Source organism: Mus caroli, unplaced genomic scaffold (assembly GCF_978045245.1).
Source record: "Mus caroli unplaced genomic scaffold, Mus_caroli_1 scaffold_20, whole genome shotgun sequence".
In the NCBI taxonomy this organism is placed as follows: domain Eukaryota; kingdom Metazoa; phylum Chordata; class Mammalia; order Rodentia; family Muridae; genus Mus; species Mus caroli.
The window spans coordinates 20,217,501-20,237,964 of record NW_028227275.1 but is presented as its reverse complement, the minus strand read 5'-3'; the positions used below and the strand labels follow the sequence as shown (position 1 = coordinate 20,237,964).

At 49.9% G+C, this 20,464-nt stretch overlaps 1 protein-coding gene across 1 annotated transcript in view; it reads right to left on the bottom strand.

The window, feature by feature from the left end:
* Window positions 1-312: 312 nt before the first annotated feature.
* Window positions 313-20,464, bottom strand: part of Tll2 (tolloid like 2) — a 121,824-nt gene continuing 101,672 nt past the window's right edge. Inside the window, exons 14-21 of the mRNA XM_021152072.2 lie at window positions 16,423-16,548; window positions 15,605-15,765; window positions 13,663-13,843; window positions 11,165-11,290; window positions 10,376-10,503; window positions 7,668-7,881; window positions 5,258-5,508; window positions 313-3,328 (exon numbers count right to left, since the gene is read on the bottom strand). Coding sequence (XP_021007731.1) covers window positions 3,194-3,328; window positions 5,258-5,508; window positions 7,668-7,881; window positions 10,376-10,503; window positions 11,165-11,290; window positions 13,663-13,843; window positions 15,605-15,765; window positions 16,423-16,548 — 1,322 coding nt within the window. The 3' untranslated portion in view covers window positions 313-3,193. The remainder of the gene's footprint in view (window positions 3,329-5,257; window positions 5,509-7,667; window positions 7,882-10,375; window positions 10,504-11,164; window positions 11,291-13,662; window positions 13,844-15,604; window positions 15,766-16,422; window positions 16,549-20,464) is intronic.

The following is a 20,464-nucleotide window of genomic DNA, read 5'->3' as shown; positions in this document are numbered from 1 at the left end:
AATACATTTTTTAAAAGGCCAATGTCGTCTGAAGTAGTAACACAAACACAGAACACAGCACCAAAAGCCACATTCTTTAATGAAGCCATCAATTTTCAAACAAGGGTTACCATTTCCCCATGTTCTTGCCAACTGACATTTTACACGAAATGTAAAATTACTCAAAATAAAAATACCTTTATATTTATAGATAACACTTTTTTATTTTTTTTTAAAAAGAACATTTTTAGATATTTGGGGTTGCCAATTGGAACTTTGATCACAATCTGCAAAGCAAACTTTAAAAAACATCTGTGAATGCTAAGGGGCCATCTCTTCCCAGACTGCGTGAGCAACACCAAGAACCATGCAGAGCAATGGGGCAAGACTTACAGCGTGGTCCTATGTAGATTTGCTGGTGAACTGTGTTTAGAGAATTATTTAAACAGACTGCGCAATTTAGGAATGCCATGGCTGTGTAGAGGGAAATTCTGAGAAAGATCCTTTAGAGAAAATAGTGAATCAATACGTGGCCTGGCTTTAGCTGTTTGGAGAAGTTTTCCATCCTGGGGGACAGGTTCTAGTTTCTGCTGACTCAGAGTAGAATAGAATTACATCAGGCAGGAGACCCGAGCTCCAAACTTTTCCTTACGTCATTTGTCCCAGAGGCAGTTTTTAGGTCTTAGAGCTCCACGACACCCCCAGGCCTGGTCCCACATAAAGGGCAAACCTAAGGGCTAACCTCGAGCCCCTCTATCCATCCAAGTCTGACTTTTCCAGAGAGGCCACTGAGCAACTGGAAGGGCCGAAGCGGGCCCTTGGGTCTGTCTTGGGTATTCTATTCTTGGAAGCCAGCCTGTGGTTCCTTGCAGGGCCTGTGTCATGTGTGAATCCCTGTGGGTGTTGGCTTCCAGAGGGGTGGGGGTGGGGGCTCAAGCAGCCCTTGTTGAATCTGAGCCTGTCTTCTGGGAATATGTCATTCACAGGCTTAAATAAGAGCTTTCATAAGAGTCCTATTGTTGTAAGCTGGCCTCCGCTAAAGCTGTGTGCCTCTGAAAACATTCACACTAAAAAGAATTATCAGTGTGTCACCAGGGTGACAAATGCTGAAACCAACCCTGATTCTCCCCAGCTCCTATTTTCCATGGGATTTGCCAATCTCAGTTACATTTCTAAAGGTTAAAAATACAGAATTTTTATGTGTGTGGAGCGAGATGGGTGACAGATACCTTACGAATCCTGATTTTTATTCCACCCTTGCCAGACAAGATGAGGCAAAAAATAAAAGCTAATCACACATACACACACGCACACGCACACACAAAACACACACACACACACCAGAGATGTGGAATCTACCCCATTGGGCTGAGTGGACAAGAACCATGGCATAAGCTGTCTCTTTTGCCACATGAAGCCAGCAATCAGGACAGGATGGAGGCTGCAGCTTACAGTTCAGAGCCAAGAGAAGAGAGAAGAGGTCTTGGTTTTGAAGGGAGAGGAATAAGGTGTGGGGCCAGCACCAGAGTCTGATGATAAGCCACAGTCAGTGGGTTGGCACTGTCTCGATGCCCTGATTAAGGCTGACCCTTACATACAGACATAGATACATATATACAGACATATATTAATAATATAATAATACTTGGATGTATTTTTCTCTCCTTTCTTCGTCTCCTAGTTCTCACTCCCAGCACTTATTTCAGTTGGACGTCATCCTCTGATGGGGATACTGTGATTTTTTTTTAAAGTAGAACCTTTAGCCTTCATATATGCTTTGTTTAAAGTGACAGTCCATCACATAGGGATTCTGGTGCTTGGGAGCTACGCCATCTCTAACAGCAACAGTCTCCTGTGCCGCCGCCCTGCGTTTGTCACCAACCCAACCAACAGGACTTGCAGTTAGTTAATGTAAACATTATTTTAAAAGTATTCCAACATAAATGCTCTTAGAAAGCTAACGTACCACAGCTTTTAGCTCATAATGCCCAGAGATGCCTTAACGAAATGCCATTCAAAACTAACTCACTATTTCGATTATACCTTGAGGTGCTAAAATTATGTAAACATCACCCTTAACACGCCGCTAGAGCAAGTGCAGGGTGCTGAGAATTCTGAGTGCAAGAGGGCGGCTGGGTCCCGGTTAATCCCAGCAAATCCGTCCATGCACTCTAACCTGTCTGGTTACATGAGTCGTGCCACAGACCACCTTGTTCCAGAGATGGTGGCTCTTATATAATGTGGAATTACTAGTTTTCTCCTAGTGAGACGTGGATTGGTCCTGAGATGACTTGACACGTCTTGCAGATGCTGTTTGAACTGGCTGTCCAGTGGCTGAGGTTCGCCAGAGCAGCTGCCTTCGCAGCTGAGAGGTTCCTGGAAGTCCATGGGAACCCCAGCCCAGGTGACATCTGGGAACCCCAGCCCAGGTGACATCATCTTCTAAGCCTCTGAGCAGAGGAGGAATATTGGGTGAAGCTAGGCGTCCTCTCAGCAACCTGGGGGTGCTCACCAGCGAATGTTCTGCTAGGAGTGACCGTGGGTTCTCCTTTCTGAATGGGGACTGATGACAGGGGCTCCCCAGAGGTGGCAAGGACAAGCAGGGACAGAGGAAAATGCTCAAGGTCTTCCAGCGCCATTATGTGGTTCCCAGGTCGAGCCTCCTCCCTGTGCCCTGGGATGCCACCTTAACTCTTGTGTCCATGGTCTCAGGTTTCCTAATTGGCTTGACTCTGGTAGAACTGCACAGAAGCATTCAGCCACACCTGTGAGTATCAGTGTAGCCGCTGCCAATCTATAATCCTCCATGCCCAGTACTGTCAGAAGGCAGCCAAGTCACCAGCACACCGGGCTCATGCCATCTATGGAAGCCGGTCCAGAGTTGAGAAAGAGGCAGCCTTTTGCCCCAGGCTGGCCTTTGGAGCCACAGGAGCAAAGCTTAGAGACAAATGTGAAGAAGCACATCCTGTTTGGTCGCTAACATCAAACTTTGACCTCCTCCAGAAGCTGCGACTGATAACGCCACAGCCAGAACCAACGGCCCCTCTCTCTCCTCCCATTGGCCAAAGGCATGTACTGTCATCCAGATATAGAGTTTTTCAAGAACGTAGTTTGGGTTTTTGTTGTGGAGAAAAAACACTGTACATGGGAGGCTGCTCACTCACAAGTGTTTAAAACACCCTCAGTCTCTCTCTGTCTTTCCAGAACTGAGGCGCTACTTCCTCATGTGCAAGGCATCTTGGAACTTGGTGCTGGTGTACCGGGCATGAAAGCCTTTCTTGTTGATGGTGTCGTCCGTGTAGAAGCGGATCATTAGCGAGTCTCCTGCAGAGTAGATTTCCTCTAATGGCTGAGGAAAAAAAAAGGGAAGGCTGGATTTTAGGTCAGTTGGCTATTGTTGGAATTCGAGGCGGGTGTGATGGTGCCTAAGGCTGGCCATAGCTGCCACGAGATCACCAGATGCTCTGACAGGCATCCGAACAGGCTCCTTCTCCAAGGAAGATGCCCTGGGCCCTGCTTTTACAAAGCTGAGCCTAGACACATAGCACACACAGCCGCTATCGTCTGTCAGGATACAGGTGGGCCAGGCACTGTGCTGACCATATCCAGGTCCCATGCAATGCAAACCTCACAAGCATGTAATGACATTTAATGAGGCAAGCTCCAGTTTGCGCATCCCATTTAAGGCATCAGAATCACACAGGGCAGCAGGACCCACTCGGGTCTTTCTAATTGTGAAGTCTGTTCCATGGATCTCTGGACTCTTAACATTGTGATGTGTCTGCCAGGAAACATGGAAGGAAGACCAGCATTCAGGTCTACATTCTACTGTGGCCAGCAAGTGGGTGGAACTGCTATGCTACATTTGTCAGGTGGCTTCTGCCAGGTCGTCTGCAAGGTGGGAGTCAGATGCCAAGGCCACTGCTAGATCCTAGGGATGCCAAATAGGGCTTCCCACTAATTATGCTCTCTAAGGGGCTCCCCTCAAAGGGAGATCTCATTGGCTTGTTCTCTCTTTGGGGGAGGACAAAGACAGACGGAAGGATAACCATTCAAAGACACAAATCCTGGGCTGGGTGTCTGTTTTGCACTAGGAGCAGTGGTGACTCCAAAGTGACCTGCACATGCTCAGACAATAGCAACGGAGCATGTGTGAGCGGCAAAGACAATGGTTGAAGCCCGGGGTGGATAGTGGGGTGTGGCAGGAGAGGAGCCAGGACATTAGTCTCATTAGTCTCCTTGGTCCCTAGGTGCCCACTGAGCACAGGCTGTATGTCCAGCTTGAGCCATATATCTCAGTATCTGGGGATACAGACAACCCAGGAAGTGGGCCATCAGAGGACAATAATGACCTTGGTATTGTGATTATACCAAGAATGACTTATAATCTTCACAGGTTTTGTTTAGAATAAGAATTGTAAGTAAGCCTTTAATGCCAGTACTTGGGAGGGGGAGGCGGGTGGATCTCTGTGAGTGTTAAGTCCAGCCTGGTCTACAGAGCGAGTTCCAGGACAGCCAGGACTACGCAGAGAAACCTTGTCTTGAAAAACAACAGCAGCAACAAAAAAAGAATTGTGAATCTAGGGAATATACACAGATATATTGAATTCATAAAGCCCAAATAAAAATTAAGGGGAGTACTCTTTTGAAAAACGGGGACAAAGGCAAAAGAATAAAGTCTCTGTACTGGCTAGTTTTGTGTCAACTTGACACAGCTGGAGTTATCACAGAGAAAGGAGCTTCAGTTGAGGAAATGCCTCCATGAGATCCAACTGTAAGGCATTTTCTCAATTAGTGATCAAGGGGAAAAAGCCCCTTGTGGGTGGTGCCATCTCTGGGCTGGTGGTCTTGGTTCTATAAGAGAGCAGGCTGAGCAAGCCAGGGGAGGCAAGCCAGTAAAGAACATCCCTCCATGGACTCTGCATCAGCTCCTGCTTCCTGACCTGCTTGAGTTCCAGTCCTGACTTCCTTGGTGATGAACAGCAGTGTGGAAGTGTAAGCTGAATAAACCCTTTCCTCCCCAAGTGCTTCTTGGTCATGATATTTGTGCAGGAATAGAAACCCTGACTAAGACAGTCCCCTTCGCTAATAATGTCCTTTGTGTGACTGGAAGACACCTGCTTGCCTCCCGACCTGTCTCTGGGGGATTCCTCTTTCCTCTCTGCCCCAGGCAAACAGGTCCCTGGTGGTGGCTCACAGTGGTGGGACTATCTAGGAATCCAGCTCAAGTATGATTCTTCATGCATCCAGAGGTGGCCTGAACATCCCGCAGACTCACCCCTGAGCCACAGAAGCGGCCGAGCCTGGGTGCCGAGCTGTCGTACCCATCATAAGCCTCCATGAAGTCGTAGCCACAGTCAGCTTCCTCCTCAACTTCAAAGGTTCGGAATATCAGCTCCACACCATAACCGTCTTCTGCCACTATCACCCAGTCACAGCGGGCCTGGCTGGGGTAGTTGTTGTCCCCAAACTGGGCATGGGAATAGAGCTCTTTGGTCTGTACTTCGGCCTTCAGCCTGCCGCCACATTCTGCAGCAGACAGAGAACAAAGGCTCACCCTTTGCCCCGGGCACCCAGAGTCTGGACATCAGCCCACTACCTCCCATCAGTATCCCTACAGTCTGTTGTGTGCCTTGCAGGAGGGGATAGGCAACCTCACCATCCTACTGTATGAGGAGCAAGCAGAGGCCAGTGGAGCACAGGGCAGGGTTCCCTGGAACATCCAAACTGGCCCTTATATCCCCAAGAATGCTGCTGAGGAAGACTAGCTGCTGCCCTCTCTCCCCCCTCCAATCAAGAAAAGGAGCCAAGGAGTGGGTTGCCTGACTGTGTGCGATATGGCTGATCTGACTACTCCAAGCCTTGGAAGGACTGGAAGCCGAAAGGGCTTGCACTAGCTCCAGGGTATACTGTAATTTGTGGCTTCTGCCAGCAGAGGGCGATAAAAGCATGTCAGAACTGCAACTGAGCCCAACAATAGGGAAACCTCTATCTATCTCTACTGAAAGGGATTACACTGTGAGGTTGGGAGTGGGGTAAGACAGAGAAGTAGGATGGGGTGAGGGGAGGAGTCTGGGGGGTTGGACCCAGTGCTATTCTTGGCGTGGATTGTGGGCAATTTTGGTTCTTAACATCCCATCTAGAGTTGGTCACCAGGGTGGGTCTGGTCCTGTTCAACTCGAGTCCTTATTTTTGTCTTTACTTCATGTCTGACTTGACTCATGAGACACACAATAAGCACAAGAGGGCAAGATGACTCCTTCCCTACCTGCTGTACCACCACCAGCACCCCTCTACCCCTCTACTCCAGCACCCCTCCACCCTTCCACCCCAGTACCCAGTGACCTGTCACGTTGTAACTGAATTCAACCATTGGCAAAACTCAGGTCAGAGGGAAGTTAGGCAATTTGCGCCCAGTACCCCCAGGCCTTTCTTCCATTTGTCCTCTGAGTTAGGGTGACTACAGCCTTGTGGTTCTCAAACCGTGTCCTGTCCCTTTGGAGTGTCCCCACACTCTGCATGTCCTGCTGTAAACAGTCCCTTTATTAAATTCTGCAGCTATGTCCCAAGATTGCCCTAACTCCCCAGAGCACCTGCATTTGTCTTTCTTTGCTTTGTGTGCATGCATGTATGTGTAGCGTGTGCTTGCAGTGTCCGTGGAGGCCAGAAGAGGGTATTGGCTTCCCTGAAACTGGAGTTATAGACAATTGTAAGCTGCCAGGCTGGTGCTGGGAATCGAACCCAGGTCCTCTGCAAGAGCAGCCAGAGCTCTTAAGCACTGCGCCATCTTTCTGACCCAGAGTGCACATGTACTGCTCTGTCTGAAGGGACAAGAAGGTGAAGTCCATCCTCAGTGGCCTTAAACTCCTGTGGAGGAAGCATAGACCCTTAAGATGCTAGCGAGGGTCTCATGAAGTGTGGGGTGTCTGGCCCGGCAGGGAAATATAGACTGATTAGACATGGGGACTGCCATTTTGTAAGCTCTGAGCCCTGTTTTCTGGCTCTGATTTAAGGGAGTGGGATGGAGTTAGGGGTAGGGGGGTAATTAAAAAGAGCCGAGGTGAGAAAGGGGGCTGTTAAAAAGAATGGCAGTGTCCCACAGTCATGACCTCCTGCTCAGCACCACAGACAAAAGCCTCAGGCTCTTGGGCAGCCTCTGGCTGTGCCACAATCAAATGCCAGGATCAAGGGGGCTACATCCTCCACAGGGCTAAGGCTGAAGTGCCAGAGTGGAGTCTTCTACCCCATTGCCCTTCTTATATTGAACAGTGTAGACAAGTTAGAAGCACACACATTTTCTTCCAAAGGACCTGGCAGAGCTGCTACTTTTGGCGTGCCAGGGGAGGGGGAATGACAAGAAAAAGCAACCTTTTCCAGAAGTGGCCCTTTGAGAATAAAATGGCTGCTCATTTCAGTTTTCAGACCTTTGCACTTCACAGGCCAGCAAAATGACACAGTTTAAAAGGGAGAAGCGGCGCGCGCGGGGTGGGGGGTGGGGGTGTAAGAGGAAGATGGGGGAGGGGAAGGGAGCCGAGGACGGCCACACAGCACCAACAAAGCGTTGCCCGCATCCAGTTTTGTCAAGTAAAGATATCAAAGGAGAGCAGCCCTTCAACCTGAAGGACGCTTCTTTTAACCGGGATATTTGAGCCTGCGAGGCGCTCAGCCTGAAGCCACCAGCCCCGCACCTGTGCTGTGCACAGCCTGGAAGCCTTTCCGCTGCACCGAGGCGTCCGAGTAAAACCTGAGGAACAGGCTGCTGCCTGTTGCCACCACGGGATCCGGCTTCTTGCTGCCGCAGAAGCGGCCGAGGATGGGGGCCAAGCTGTCTGTCCCATCGTACAGTTCCAAGTGGTCATAGGCACATTCCTGGTGCTGCTCAACCTCGAACTCACTGAACGTCTGGGGAGGAGAGAGCAGGAAGTGAGGCAAGGACCTGGCACTGAGAAGGGAGGGGAGAGGGAGGGGAAGGGCCTTCAGAGCCTGGAGGGGTCTGTCTACCAGCTTCCTAGGGGCGCCCACCATTGCCGTGATGGTATGACATCCAGTCCCAGAGCCAGCTGCCCAGCTTTACTTTTTCCCACCCTTCCTCTAATGCTAGGAGCCAGCTAGTACTGAGTACTCACCCAAGCTGGCAGCTGTGTTACAGGCATTACAAATGTCCCCTCATCCAGTCCTTGCAACCCTGTCCCGGGCACAACCCCTAAAGAAGACATCAGCTGGCATGGCCAGCGTCCTCCCTGGCAGAGAAGGTATGCAACCCAGGACCTGTGGCTTCAGAGATGTTGCTGTTAGCCTGTGCCCACTGCCGTACACTTGAAATCCCAGGGACTTTGAGCAGGACCACGCTGTTCTGCCATCAAAGTGGCTGACATGTGTTGGGAGTTTTTCCCATCCCAGTAAATGATGAAAGTTTTCTCACTTAAATTCTAATGAGGTTATGAAAATCTATTATTATCCCAAGTGAGCAGAAGGAGAAACCGAGTCACAAAGACGCTAATTGGCTTGCTTAAGTCTGTTCAGCTGGAGTAAGAATTGAACATGACCCAGAGCTGACTTTCTCCAGGTCACGCTGTTAACCATAACCAGATTCCATTGCCTCCTTTCTTCCCATCTTTCCATCAGAGACTGTCGCCGGTTGTCGGCCCGGGGAACTGAACAGTTTCCAGCCCTATACAGCTTGCTGGGTGCTTGGTAGATGCCTGACTGGCTGACAGCTTGCCTGTGATGTCCTGGTGCGCAGGGGGGTGTTAGGTGAAGGGTGGATGGGGATGGGATGGGAAGGGGGACGCTGGTTGTGTGCAGGACATCATTCTATAGGAACAAAGGGCAGGCAGAGTTCCGTCTGCATGCTCACCAACGATTTTCAAGGGAAGTGTCTTTTTAAAAAAAAATAATTCTTGTATGCAGGCATCTCAGATGGAGGCTTCCCACCTAGCAGTTTTGAGGTTCCACCCCCAAGGAAGACTGTTCATGTCTGTCAGGAAAGGGCATTGCAGAGCAACAGAGCATCTTTCCAGCAGATGGCAGTCTAGAGCAAAGCTGGCCTTTCAAAGTCAAAGGCACTCTTAAAACCCTCATCCAGATTCTACACTGTTCTAAGGGACCCAGGGCAGAAGAAAGCAGTTTCTACCTTGGCAGCATGCATCACAGGAGGAGCCCAAGGGGCATGCCCCATGGCTTGGGGCCTATTCTGTACCCATGATGCCTTGGGAACCCGTCAATTTATCCTCACACAGCAGGAAACACCCTGACAGTATCATCTATGTTATCATCTTTTATCACTCTGTTTTCCTCTGTTCCCTTCCCTCCTCCCTGTGTTTTCAGTCTGTCATTCATAAGGTCCATCTTGCTCATCTCAACAGTCTGAGATGTGCGTCTGATGTGTCTCTGTGTGTGTCTCTCTGTGTATGTGTCTGTGAGTGTGCATCTGTGTGTGGGTGCATGTGTCTGTGAGCAGGCATGTGCATCTGTGTGTGTGTGCATGTGTCTGTGAGCAGGCATGTGCATCTGTGTGTGTCTGCAATTGTTCCTGTGTATGTGAGTGTGCATGTTTGTCTATGTGTGTGTGAGTGTTTCTGTGTATGTTTGTGTGTATATATGTCTGTGGGTATGCTTCTGTGTGTGTGTGTCTGTGTGTTGGTGTGTATGTCTATGAGTATTCCTGTGTATGTGAGTATGCCCCTGCATGTGTGTGTGCGTGTGTGTGTGTGTGTATGAGGTGTTTTGTTTTGTTGTTTTTTTGTAAATAATGACATGTGCTGTGTGAGACCACATATCAGATATGTGGGTGAGACTTTACATGATTTGCAAGGCAATTGTTTGTTTGTTTGCTTTTAACTGAAGGAGGAATTAGTGTGCTGGTTCTATTGTTAACTGATAAAAATGTAAATTGCAGAGGAGTATGAGCAATTGTATTTATTCTATGCGACTGATTTGATTAAGAATTTAAAAAAGCTATGTGCTTTCCCTTGTGAGGGAAACTTCTGAAAAGATTCACAAATATCTAGAGTGGGAACAGGCACCTGAGGACTTGTGACCTCTCAACGTTCTGTGTAAATTAAGTCTTGTTTTTGTCTTCTTCTTCAAGAGTAAAATGTTCCGTAAGAGAATAGCCCTGGATGCAACTGAACCACACACACAGCCCTGCAGCCCTGCGTGGCAGCCGCCACCTCCCACAGTGCCGCTGTGAGCAGGGCTGCTACAGAGCTCTGAGCACGCTCCGCTCCCTTCTTCTGCTCAGAGCACCCACCTCAAGATTCACAGTATCTCTCCATTTCCCAGCAGGAAAACTGAGACCTGCACACGCTCCATGCTGATCATGGAGCAGGGACTTGAACCCATATCCGCTTAATGCCAAGGCTTGTGCTCTTAACAAACTAAGGAGAGGACTCACAATTTTCACCCTGTGGCCTGCGGTTGATGAAATGTTCCAGGTACATTCCTTCCGGCTGGGGTATTTGTCTGGCCAGTTAGGACTCATCAGGGTCCCCTCTGCACTGCTGATCTTGTAGGCACAGCCAGCTGGAGGTCAGAGGGGGGTACACAGAGGGGTCATTCAGCTGGAGGTGGCATCACAGGTGAGTCTCAGGTTAATAGCCAGTGTATGGGGAGCCAGCCTGTATCTGGTGTGACCTGGTGTTGACTTTGCTTGAACAGGCTCAGGAGGAGAGACATTTCAGTTACTATGACTGTTTACATGGAGGCTGGCATTGGGGATGTGGCCAACTTAGTGCCCTGGGGTCAGGTGGAATTCAGTGAGAGCACTGGTTCTACAACTTATGGTGTGAAAAGGGTTCCAGGTTCATACGTGAAGGCCAGTGCCACCTGTAAAAGGCATGTTTACCTTGCTTGTCACAGAAGAGCAAACCGTAGCTCAGTGTATTTAAGTAACTAGCTGAAGGTTGCACAGCGAGGGGATGGCAGAGCCATGGTTTAGATCAATTAATTCTGAACCCTACTGGATTAACGAGTCTGCAGTGGACACTCGTGTTGGCCTCCTGAAGAGAACGGGTATCCCCCAGGAGGGCCACCAGAGTGGTCTGAAGATTCAGACAGAGATCTCATGGTGTCCTGCAGATTGTGGCTCCCCACGTTGATCCCCACCCAAGCCTCCCTCACCCACTCACACACCTAAGGAAGGGGTGCAGCCACAGACGACACCCACCCCACAGCACTCACTCACCCTCTTTGCAGTCGTGTCCGTTCTCATGCAGTCGGTACCCGTTCCTGCATCTGCACAGGTAACTCCCGAACGTGTTGACACACTCCTGCTGGCAGCCGCCATTGTCTTTGGCACACTCGTCTTTGTCTGCCGGGATCAATGGACTCTCCTGAGAAGAGCTGCCAGCTTTGCTGCTGTCCCTTGTGGCTCAGACCCTGCTCAAAAGTGGCTTCCTCCAAGGAGCCACACAGTGATCCAAGGAGATCACAGTCCCTTAAAGGGGTATCACTCACAGAGGGAGCATCTTTGTTTGGGATGTTTGGGGCATCCATTGGTCTCTTGGGGGCTCTCTGTGCTGCTAAAGCACTTTCATGTATGGAACATATATTCTTGTCTTGCTTCCCACCCAAACCAAGTTGCTCCCTGGAGTGCAGGCTCGCTCACATGAACAGCAACAGCAGTAATAACAAAAATGCCCAACAACTGAATAGTTACCACAGAACGGGTCCCTGACATCTTAAATGATATTGTCATCTAAGTAATTCCTACTCAAGCTTAGGAAAGCATACCTGTACCTCAGTTTACATGCAAAGAAACAGGCTGAGGCAGCTCACATGCCTTGTCACTCAGCAAGAGGCAGATTATGACCTAAAGGTCTGGGACACACTGTCCTCTGTGTGTGGAGAGGTAAGGGCAGGGCAGTGATTGAGGCTGTGCCTCAGCTGTCTCAGGCCTCCTCAGGATGCTGGAGGGGGAAATGAATGGGAATTGGGAAAGCCCTTGGGAGAGTGTCTAGCCCCCCCCCCCCCCCCACCGCCCCACCGCCCCAGGAAGTGTCAGCTGCTATAATTACAATCACATGTGACCTCCAATGTTGGCTCTCATCCTGTGATTCCCGAGGCTCTGGCTGTGTGGACTTTTCCATGGCCCCCTGCCTTCTGCAGCAAATGAGGTTCTGTCTCCACTCCATCCTCTCCCTGCTTTTATCCCACCCTATATGTGCCTTGGGCGCTATTGGTGTCACCTTGAGAGTACTCAGTACTCTCTTGCCACTCTAGTTGTGGTGTCCTAGGACAGTTCACACTGTAGCTTCATCCTTGCATTTCATGGGGACAACCAAGACCTCAACCAGAGCTCTTAGGTGCAAATTGACTGTCACAGCCCAGTACAGGCCTCTCCTCCTTTTCTTCCTCCTCCTCCTCCCCTTCCTCCTCCCCTTCCTCCTCCCTCTCCTCCTCTTTCTCCTCCTCTTCTTCCTTCTCATCTTTCTCCTCCTTCCTCCTCCCTCCTCCTCTTTTTCCTCCTCCTCTTTCTCTGCCTTCCTCCTTCTCCCTCCTCTTCCTCCCTCTCCTCCTCTTTTTCCTCCTCTTTCTCTTCCTCCTTTTTCTCCTCCTCTCCTTCTTCCTCTTCTTCCTCTTCCTCCCTCTTTCCTAGGTCCTCTTGCTAACATCCATGTGTCATTACTACCCTCACATATAGCTTCTCTGCCGCTGAGTTCTGTGTGCCAACATGGAACTGTACTCCTCATCAGGGCCTTGCACCTCTTCCTCTGAGGAGATTCCCAACCCTCTCAGCTCCATCCTGCCTGGTGTGGTTTGACCACACGGCATTTGTAGGCCTCCTTGCTCAGGACCTACAAAGGGCTTTCCGTCCTGGTCCACTGGACCTCAAGCTTCAGCCACTATTCATAGTTCACTATATCCAAGGCTGCCTGACCTGGCCCACCAGTCACCTCCCCAGACAGGCATGGCTCCTGCCAGTCTGGTCTTATCTCACTCAGTCTTTGTGAACACTGAGACCGCCCAATCCAAGTTCATGACGTCCCCTCTTATCCAGACCTTCGTTATTTTCTTCCTAGTCATACTAGTTGCACCCCAACCCTTCAGGTCTGGCCTGGACAACACGCATCGGGCAGGGAGCTTTTTCTCTGCCTTAGGCCCCCTCTCCTTCAAATACCAGCCCTTGTTAAGCAAGCCGGACCTAAGCTGGGTCTTAACAGGACGTTGTCTTTCTAGTCTTCCCAACCAGGAAGAAGTTTATGCAGTGCTGGGTGCTATCCAGGTGGCCTCTGAGCTCAGGTCAGTGTTATGCCCATAACACAAAACAGAGCTTGCTCAGAGAGAGACTGCCTGACTCAAAAGTCAGAGACGGAACTGAGTACCTGTAAAACCAACAAATAATAGACCTGCTTCAATGCTGAGCACTAAGTCAGACATCCAAACACATCACCCAACAGTTCAGACGTCCGTGGGATGTGACCAACAGGCCCTACAGTGTACTTTGTGGTGTCCTTGAATTCTGATTCCTGGCTCATAGAACTTAGGGTAAAATTCTTTGTTTTAAGCTGCACTTGATGTATGACAACCTGTTGGGGTAATCCCCAGCAGATGAACTGGGCTACGGTATAAAGGCCGCTATCAGGATGCAGGATGGAGAGGAAGTTGGAAAAGGAGGAGAGGAGGCTGCAGGAACCCAGGGTCCAGGAGCCTTACGGGCCTCTGCAGGCCCGCCCCACCTGCCTGAGAAGAAGTGAGCCCTGAAGCCTCGCTTGGAGACAGTGTTGTCAGACTTGAATTCCACTCGCATGTTGTTGCTCTGCGATGTGATGACCTCTGGGGTCTCGGAGCCACAGAATTTGCCGTGAAGCTTGGCATCTGGGGACAGGCCACTGCGCACCTCTACGAAGTCATACTTACAGACCTGTGAAGGAACAGGGACCAGGGCAGTATGCTGCCCCTCAGTTACTCCATCTGTGTATCTCAGGAGCACTGATGTCACCTCCCCCCACCCTCTTTGTGCCCTCTTGCCACCATAGTTGTGGTATCCTCTGACTTTTGGATTGTAGCTTCACCCTTGTATTTCACGGTGACAGCTAAGACTCCATCCAGAGCTGTTAGAATACAAACCAGTGGCCACAGCTCAGTACAGTTCTCTCCTCCCCCTCCTCCCTCCCTAAATCCTCCTGCTGATTTTCATAGGATCCATTGTATTTTATAATTCTGTGAGATATGCCTCCTCCACCCAAAAACCACACCCTTCCCTGTGGGCAAATGGAGCTCCAGTCCTCTGCATTGTCACTATGCTGGTGAGTGCCAGAGGGTGACAGGGACTTTGGCTTTCCAGATGAGGCTCTGTGAGGTCCCACTGCCTGGCAGCATAAGACAGGATTCCCTGCTTGCTTCTCTACTCAATCTTGTGGGCAACCGTAAGGCATTGACTTCAGCAGTAGGACCCTGCTGTTAGGAGGCGGCCAAAGAGGAGACAGCATGGGAGGAAATGTCTTCAAACTCTAGCCACCACCCAACTCTACCCTAGTCTCATGCAGACAAACCAATGCTCAGAAGATGAAAGACCTATGTCTGAAGTCACCTGGCTCAGCAGCGGTAGAGCTGGGACGAGAGTCCACATTACCTCAGGTGCCTAGAATTCACCTTGAGAACGACCTAAATGATGAATGTCTGCTCAGTTACTTTCCAATATCTAGTTTTTTCTCTCCAGTACTCACTTTGAACCTTGATTAGCTCCAGAGCCATCCGTGCATTGGCTTTTCCCCCTTGTGTTTGTTTTATGTTTACAGATGTGTTCTATTTTTAGTTATATATGTGTGTGTGCGTGTGGATGTGCACGTATGCGTGCAGGTGGCCGTGGAGGTCAAAAGAGTTATGTGCAGTTGTGAGCTACCCAGTGAGGTGCTTAAAATTCAACTTGGGTCCTCTGTAAGAGCAGTGCTTCCTCTTAACTGTTCAGCCATCTCTTGAGCCTCCTGCACCAGGATTTTTGGTGTGGACATCTCTCTTGGTAACCTAAAGGACTGATGGAGTGGGAAAGGGCTTAGGCTACTGCTGTTGTTAAAGTGACAGTCCCAGCTGGGCTGTGGCCAGGGATACACAGAGAAGTACATGTAGCCCCAGGGGTTCATACTATCCCCAGGTGCGGACATGGGATGTTCCAGTCACCAGTCTGGCTGTGGGCTGCCGTGTAATCCTTCTCTAACTTGATTATTCATAGCCACTTCCAAGAGAAAGGAACAGACTGGTTATCGTATCCTTGTCTGCTACTGGCCCTCAGAGCCTTTATCCCCCTCAGCTGGACACTAGCCAGCTCCCAGCTCCTCACACTGGAGTTTAGATCTGTCCTGACTGCTCTGCCCCCAGTTCTTGCTCCTTTACTCTTGACCCCATCTTCCTTGGACTCAGTGAAAAGGGCACACAGCGAAACTGTTGTGAAAACCTGCCCCCTTTTCCACAACCCCCAATTCTGCCTAGTCTGCGCCCCCAGGTCTCCACCAGAGGTGGCGACTTCACCCAGGCCACCTTGATGCCCAAAGAGCCTGTTCTAGCTCTGAGTCACATCTCAGTACAGCCACATCAGTGTCACAAACACAAGCCACAACACAGTCACAAACACAGCCACAACACAGTCACAAACACAGCCACATCAGTCACGGGGGCTGAGACCTACGTCATTGCCTTCCAGCTCAAAGGCTTCGAACTGCAGCGAGATGCGGTACTGCACGGGAGCCACCACCTGCCAGACACAGTTCTTGTTGGTGGGATACTCCTTCGGCCATCCAGGGCTGGTGATGGTGCCGTTTAGCTTGGTAATGAAGCCACCACAGGCCACTGCATGGAGGGAAGCGTTTTAGATTCATCTGTTTTTGGTTCCAGGTGGCTGCAATTTCCCCCCCGAGCATCAGGAAGACCTGCTGTCCTCTAGTAATCAGGAAGAAGTTAGACAGTCTGAACTGATTCATTCCGTTTTTCTAGTTAAACAGTTCCCACTGAGGCTTTGGAGGAACGAGCTGGGGACATGTCTACCGTTTTGTGTTTTTTGTTTTTGTTAAGTGATGACAGCACATTTGACCTGTCACACAGTAACACAGTCTGGGTCTTCCACAGGTCTTGGACCAAAGGAGAGTTAGAGATGTCTGCGTCAAGCTCCTCGCTGTGCTTGGCTTGTGTGAGCCTTCATGTAGGTGGGTAGGTGGGCTGAACCCAGGCCGTGTGGGAAAGGCTATCAATGGAGTCACGCCAGAGTGATCATAGCTCCTGGTGGTCTTGCCATGACAACCATATGAATGTTACACACCCACAGCAGGCGGCAAGCTGCAGCCTCTGTCTCACAGTTTCAAGGGTGGCTGAAATCTGTTCTGTTTCTGATTGTCCCCACTTGTTTCCATTGTTATTCCATAGCCAGCCACCTGCCCATCTCTATCCTCACTTCTCCTAAAACTTGTCTCCCAGCCCCTGTCATTTCAACCTAACAGGTCCAACACCAACCTTCACATGTCTTCTTGTCAGCAGCCAGTTCGTAGCCAGGGTCACAGGCACACATGTAGCTGCCGAGTGTGTTTACACAGCGCTGCTCACACCCACCATGGTCTGGCCAGGAGCACTCATCCACCTCTGCGGGGAGGGAAGGTGACAGGTCTAAATTGTCACCATCAGATGTACAGGCCATTTCCTCCCTTCCATATCCTAGGGCTCTAGGTACATTCCTCTATGATAAGAACTACTCCTAGTAGTTACCTCCTAAAAAACTCCCTTGTCAACACTCAACAGCCATACACAGCTACAGTCAAGGGTGGGACCCTGCTCACATAAGCAGGGGCATCTAGTTATCCAGAAGAGAAAGGGCCAGGCCTGGAGAACAGAATTAAGCAAGGTATATATGACTGGCTTTATAAATCTCACCAGGTTCCACACCAGGGGCTTCATGGAAATGCCATGGAACTTCTTAGAGGCACTCATTAAAGGATGTTAATAGAAGGATGCATTTATAGATGAAGATGTACCGGTATCCTAGACAGAACTAGAAGTCGGCTGTGAAGCATTTTTTTAAAATAGAAATTCATAAGGCGCCACAGAAAACACTGGCCTCTCAAGGTAGCCACTACTCCTGGGAGAAATTGTTGGGTAGGCAGGAAGAAGGCTTGGGGGTGGGTAGCCTGAGACATTCAGGACAAGCAGATGTCTAGCAGTGTGCTCAGGGCATTAAACAGAAGAGAAGGATGCTATGAGCTCTGACCATGGTCAGAACACAGGAGTCGCTGGAGAATCCCTCAAGAGAAGTTAGCTCACAAGCCATTGAAGTAAGGGAAGTTCTTAGCATTGGCCATCTCTAAGATGACTATTAGAAATAGCAGGAAAATCATTCCCTTGTCAGGCTATGGTATGTCAGTCCATGAGAGCACACAGGGTGTGCTCTGCCTCTGCCAGAGGAGTCTAATGAAGAGACCATGCAACATAATTAAAAATGCAAAGTGGGCGGGACAGGAAGGGGACTCCCAATCCATGGCCCCAAGGAAAGTAGAGGCAAGGAAACATGAAGCTGTTGGGCAAACCTTGAAAGAATGAACTCCACCAAGAAACAAAAGAATTCAAAATGACTAGGAGTTGGGAATAACCTGAAAAGATAGCCAACCCTACCACCATGGACAGGATCTCTTTAAGGGTGGCTTCTCAGACCCTTGCCTACTGATTCTCAGAGGTTCCCTTGGGTTGTCTCGCTCCTCAAACTCTCAGCTCATTGGTCCTCCACAAATGTAACACCCTCTCTACTATTTTTTCCCTCTCTGCTTCCCTCTTCCAACTCAAACGAACCAACTTCTAGCCTTCTTCCTTGTCTGTTCAGCACACACTCCTTATCAGTTTGATCGCCCTTCTCCAGTGAGAGGATAGCTTGTCCACACCCCAGTGTTTCACTCAGTGGAGAGCACACAGAGTAACTATGAGTGTCAGGTGTTCTTGGGCTCAACAATGACTGAAATGAGTTGGTCAGTGGGTGCCAAAAGACGCTATAGGCAGGGAGGTGAAGTTGTCTGTGGCCATTAATAAATGTAGTAGTAACCATGTTGAAACAGTGTTCAAGCAACTATTTACTCATTGTACTGAAGTATGCAAAGCACTTTCTTAGGCATCTAAACATTTTTCAGAAATTTCGGAATAAGGGAAATATATAGGATAATATGGAGCAGTAGAAAGAGATCAGGATTCTGGGCAAGCTGGGTCAGGTTGGGCCAACCAATACGATCCAATCATATAGACTTGGATGCTGGTTATTTGGTTTCTCTGAACCTTCCTCTACTTTTAAAACAACAAGAGCAGTGTTGGCTTTTGTGGCGATTGAAAATTATGCCCATGAAGGACTGGTATATTGTCGATGTGCAGGGCTGCATTTCAGACAACTCTGACATGATGGAAAGACAATGATGGGAAGGGTAGGAGAGACAGCCTGGGCAAAAGGGCAGAGGAGGTGAGGAGAGGGACAGGGGCAGAGGCAGGTGAAGAGAGGGGCGGCAAGGATGGCTCAGTAAAGAAGGAACGGGCAGATGAGAGGAGCACAGCAGGTCTAAGAAATGGACCAGAGAGCAGAGGAAACTTAGAAAAGATTCCATGAGAAAGGACAAAGATAAATAAAGACCCAAGAGGAAGGTAGGGGAGGCCCTGATGCCCGGAGCTGGGGTGCTTGTGGGCAGGGCACAGAGGCAAGAAAGAAGGCATCACCATTTCTCAGCCTAGATATTGCCAGATGGAGGGGGAGAAGCTAGAGAAAGCAGAAAAAACTCCACTCTTGCAGAGACAAAGGGGCTAGCCAGGGAGCTGGAGAAAAGCCTCAAGGGCAGTGTGCTGTATAGCTGTCAGTGGCCCTGTGCCATCGCTGATAAATGGCAGGCAAGCGGGCGCCATTCTTGCTAGGGTCTGGCTGGCTACGTGGCCTCCACAGTGAGACTCGTACCAAGCCCACTGGCTCATGATCATTCCAAGCTGGGCACACTTTCTAAGGAGCTCTGGGATCATGCAGGTAGAATGGGCTGGAACCAGAGCTTAGCTGGGTATAGCCACGGCTCTGGCTTCTTTCCATCCTCTAGGTACACCAGAAAAGAAGGAGCCATTCTGTGGCTCAGTCATGAGACCTGGAAAAGATCTTAAAGGAGTTTCAGAGAGTTAAGGGAAGTTAGAGCACACCCCAGGGCTTTGAAGAAAGCCTCCCCTCCCCCAGCATCCCCTATGGTCCCTCTGCACTGGAATGATAGTGTGTAGGGATGCAAGATGGTTGTCACGCCCCTTGGACCAGCCAAGCCTTGAATGCCACCATCCTTTCTTGAAATCAGCAGAAGTGTAAGGCTCTGCCTGCTGCCTAGCCAATTGGCTCGAAGAGGGGCTGCCATCTGGCACTAGGGGATCAGTGCTGAGGCCAGCTGGCACCCTGGCCAGTGTTATGGGCCAGCTGGGCCCCAGGCAAAGGCTGTTGCCAACTGGCATGAAGGCACAAGGTTCTCTGGCTCACCCCAGCTCTGCCACAGGCTTTGTGGTTATGCTTCCAGTTCCCTCCTTCTGGCAAAGACACATGAGCCAGATACTGCGATCTGGGGCATCCTACTGTGGCCTCGATGGTCGGAGGAAACCGGGCGTTAAGATTTTCACTCCTTCTGCATGCCACGAAAGGGAAGAACAGTAATCCCACGTCTCACGTGGAGCCCAAAATGGCTTACAAAGCATCTATCTCCAAGCCATCGTTTCCTTGGAACTTCACAATGCAACACACTTCCTTCTTTCTGTTCTACAAGGGGAAACTGAGGCTTTGGGTAAGGACTGAGGCTGCCTATCAGGGTGGTTTGTCTGGAACTCAGTTCTCCTGATGTCAACCCTTCAAGGAAAACCTAGGAAAAGTACCTAAGAAGAGGTGGGGCCTGGCACAATGGCTCACATCTGTAATCCCAGCATTCAGAAGCTGAGGTGTAAGAATATTCACGAGTCCCAGTGAGGTACAGGCCAGCCTGAACTACAGTATGATATCCTCCCTCAAAAGATAAAATAATAAAACAAAAAGGAGGTACAAGGAAGATAGGGGTGGGAGAAGACAGGAAGGATTGGGATTTTTGTTTATCACAGCCAGGATCCGTGGGAGAGGAGGAAGGGAAGGAGCAGTCTCCCTGATGTGGGTATGGGCGGTTGGACATCAAGTGGTACCACAATAAAGAGGCCACACAGAAGGAGCTGCAAGGACCCCCTATCTCTACCAAGGACTGGTGGCATGTTCCTGGGGACCCAGCCACAGTGTACCAGGCCTAGGGAGTACTCCTGTGTCCTTAGGGGTGGTGTGCATCCTTTGATGGTCCTGAATGGCCTTTTAGAGAAACCATGAAAGCCCCTCCTTATGCTGGATCGCCTCTGTGGCCTGAGTCTGGTTCCATCAAGGATATTTGTCCTCTTTCTGTCCTCACACCTCAGTCTCTTGGGCACCAGCACGTGGGTTGGGAGACAACACCTTTGGAGTGCAAGACCTGGGGTGCTTCTCTGGCTCACACCTAGGATGTCA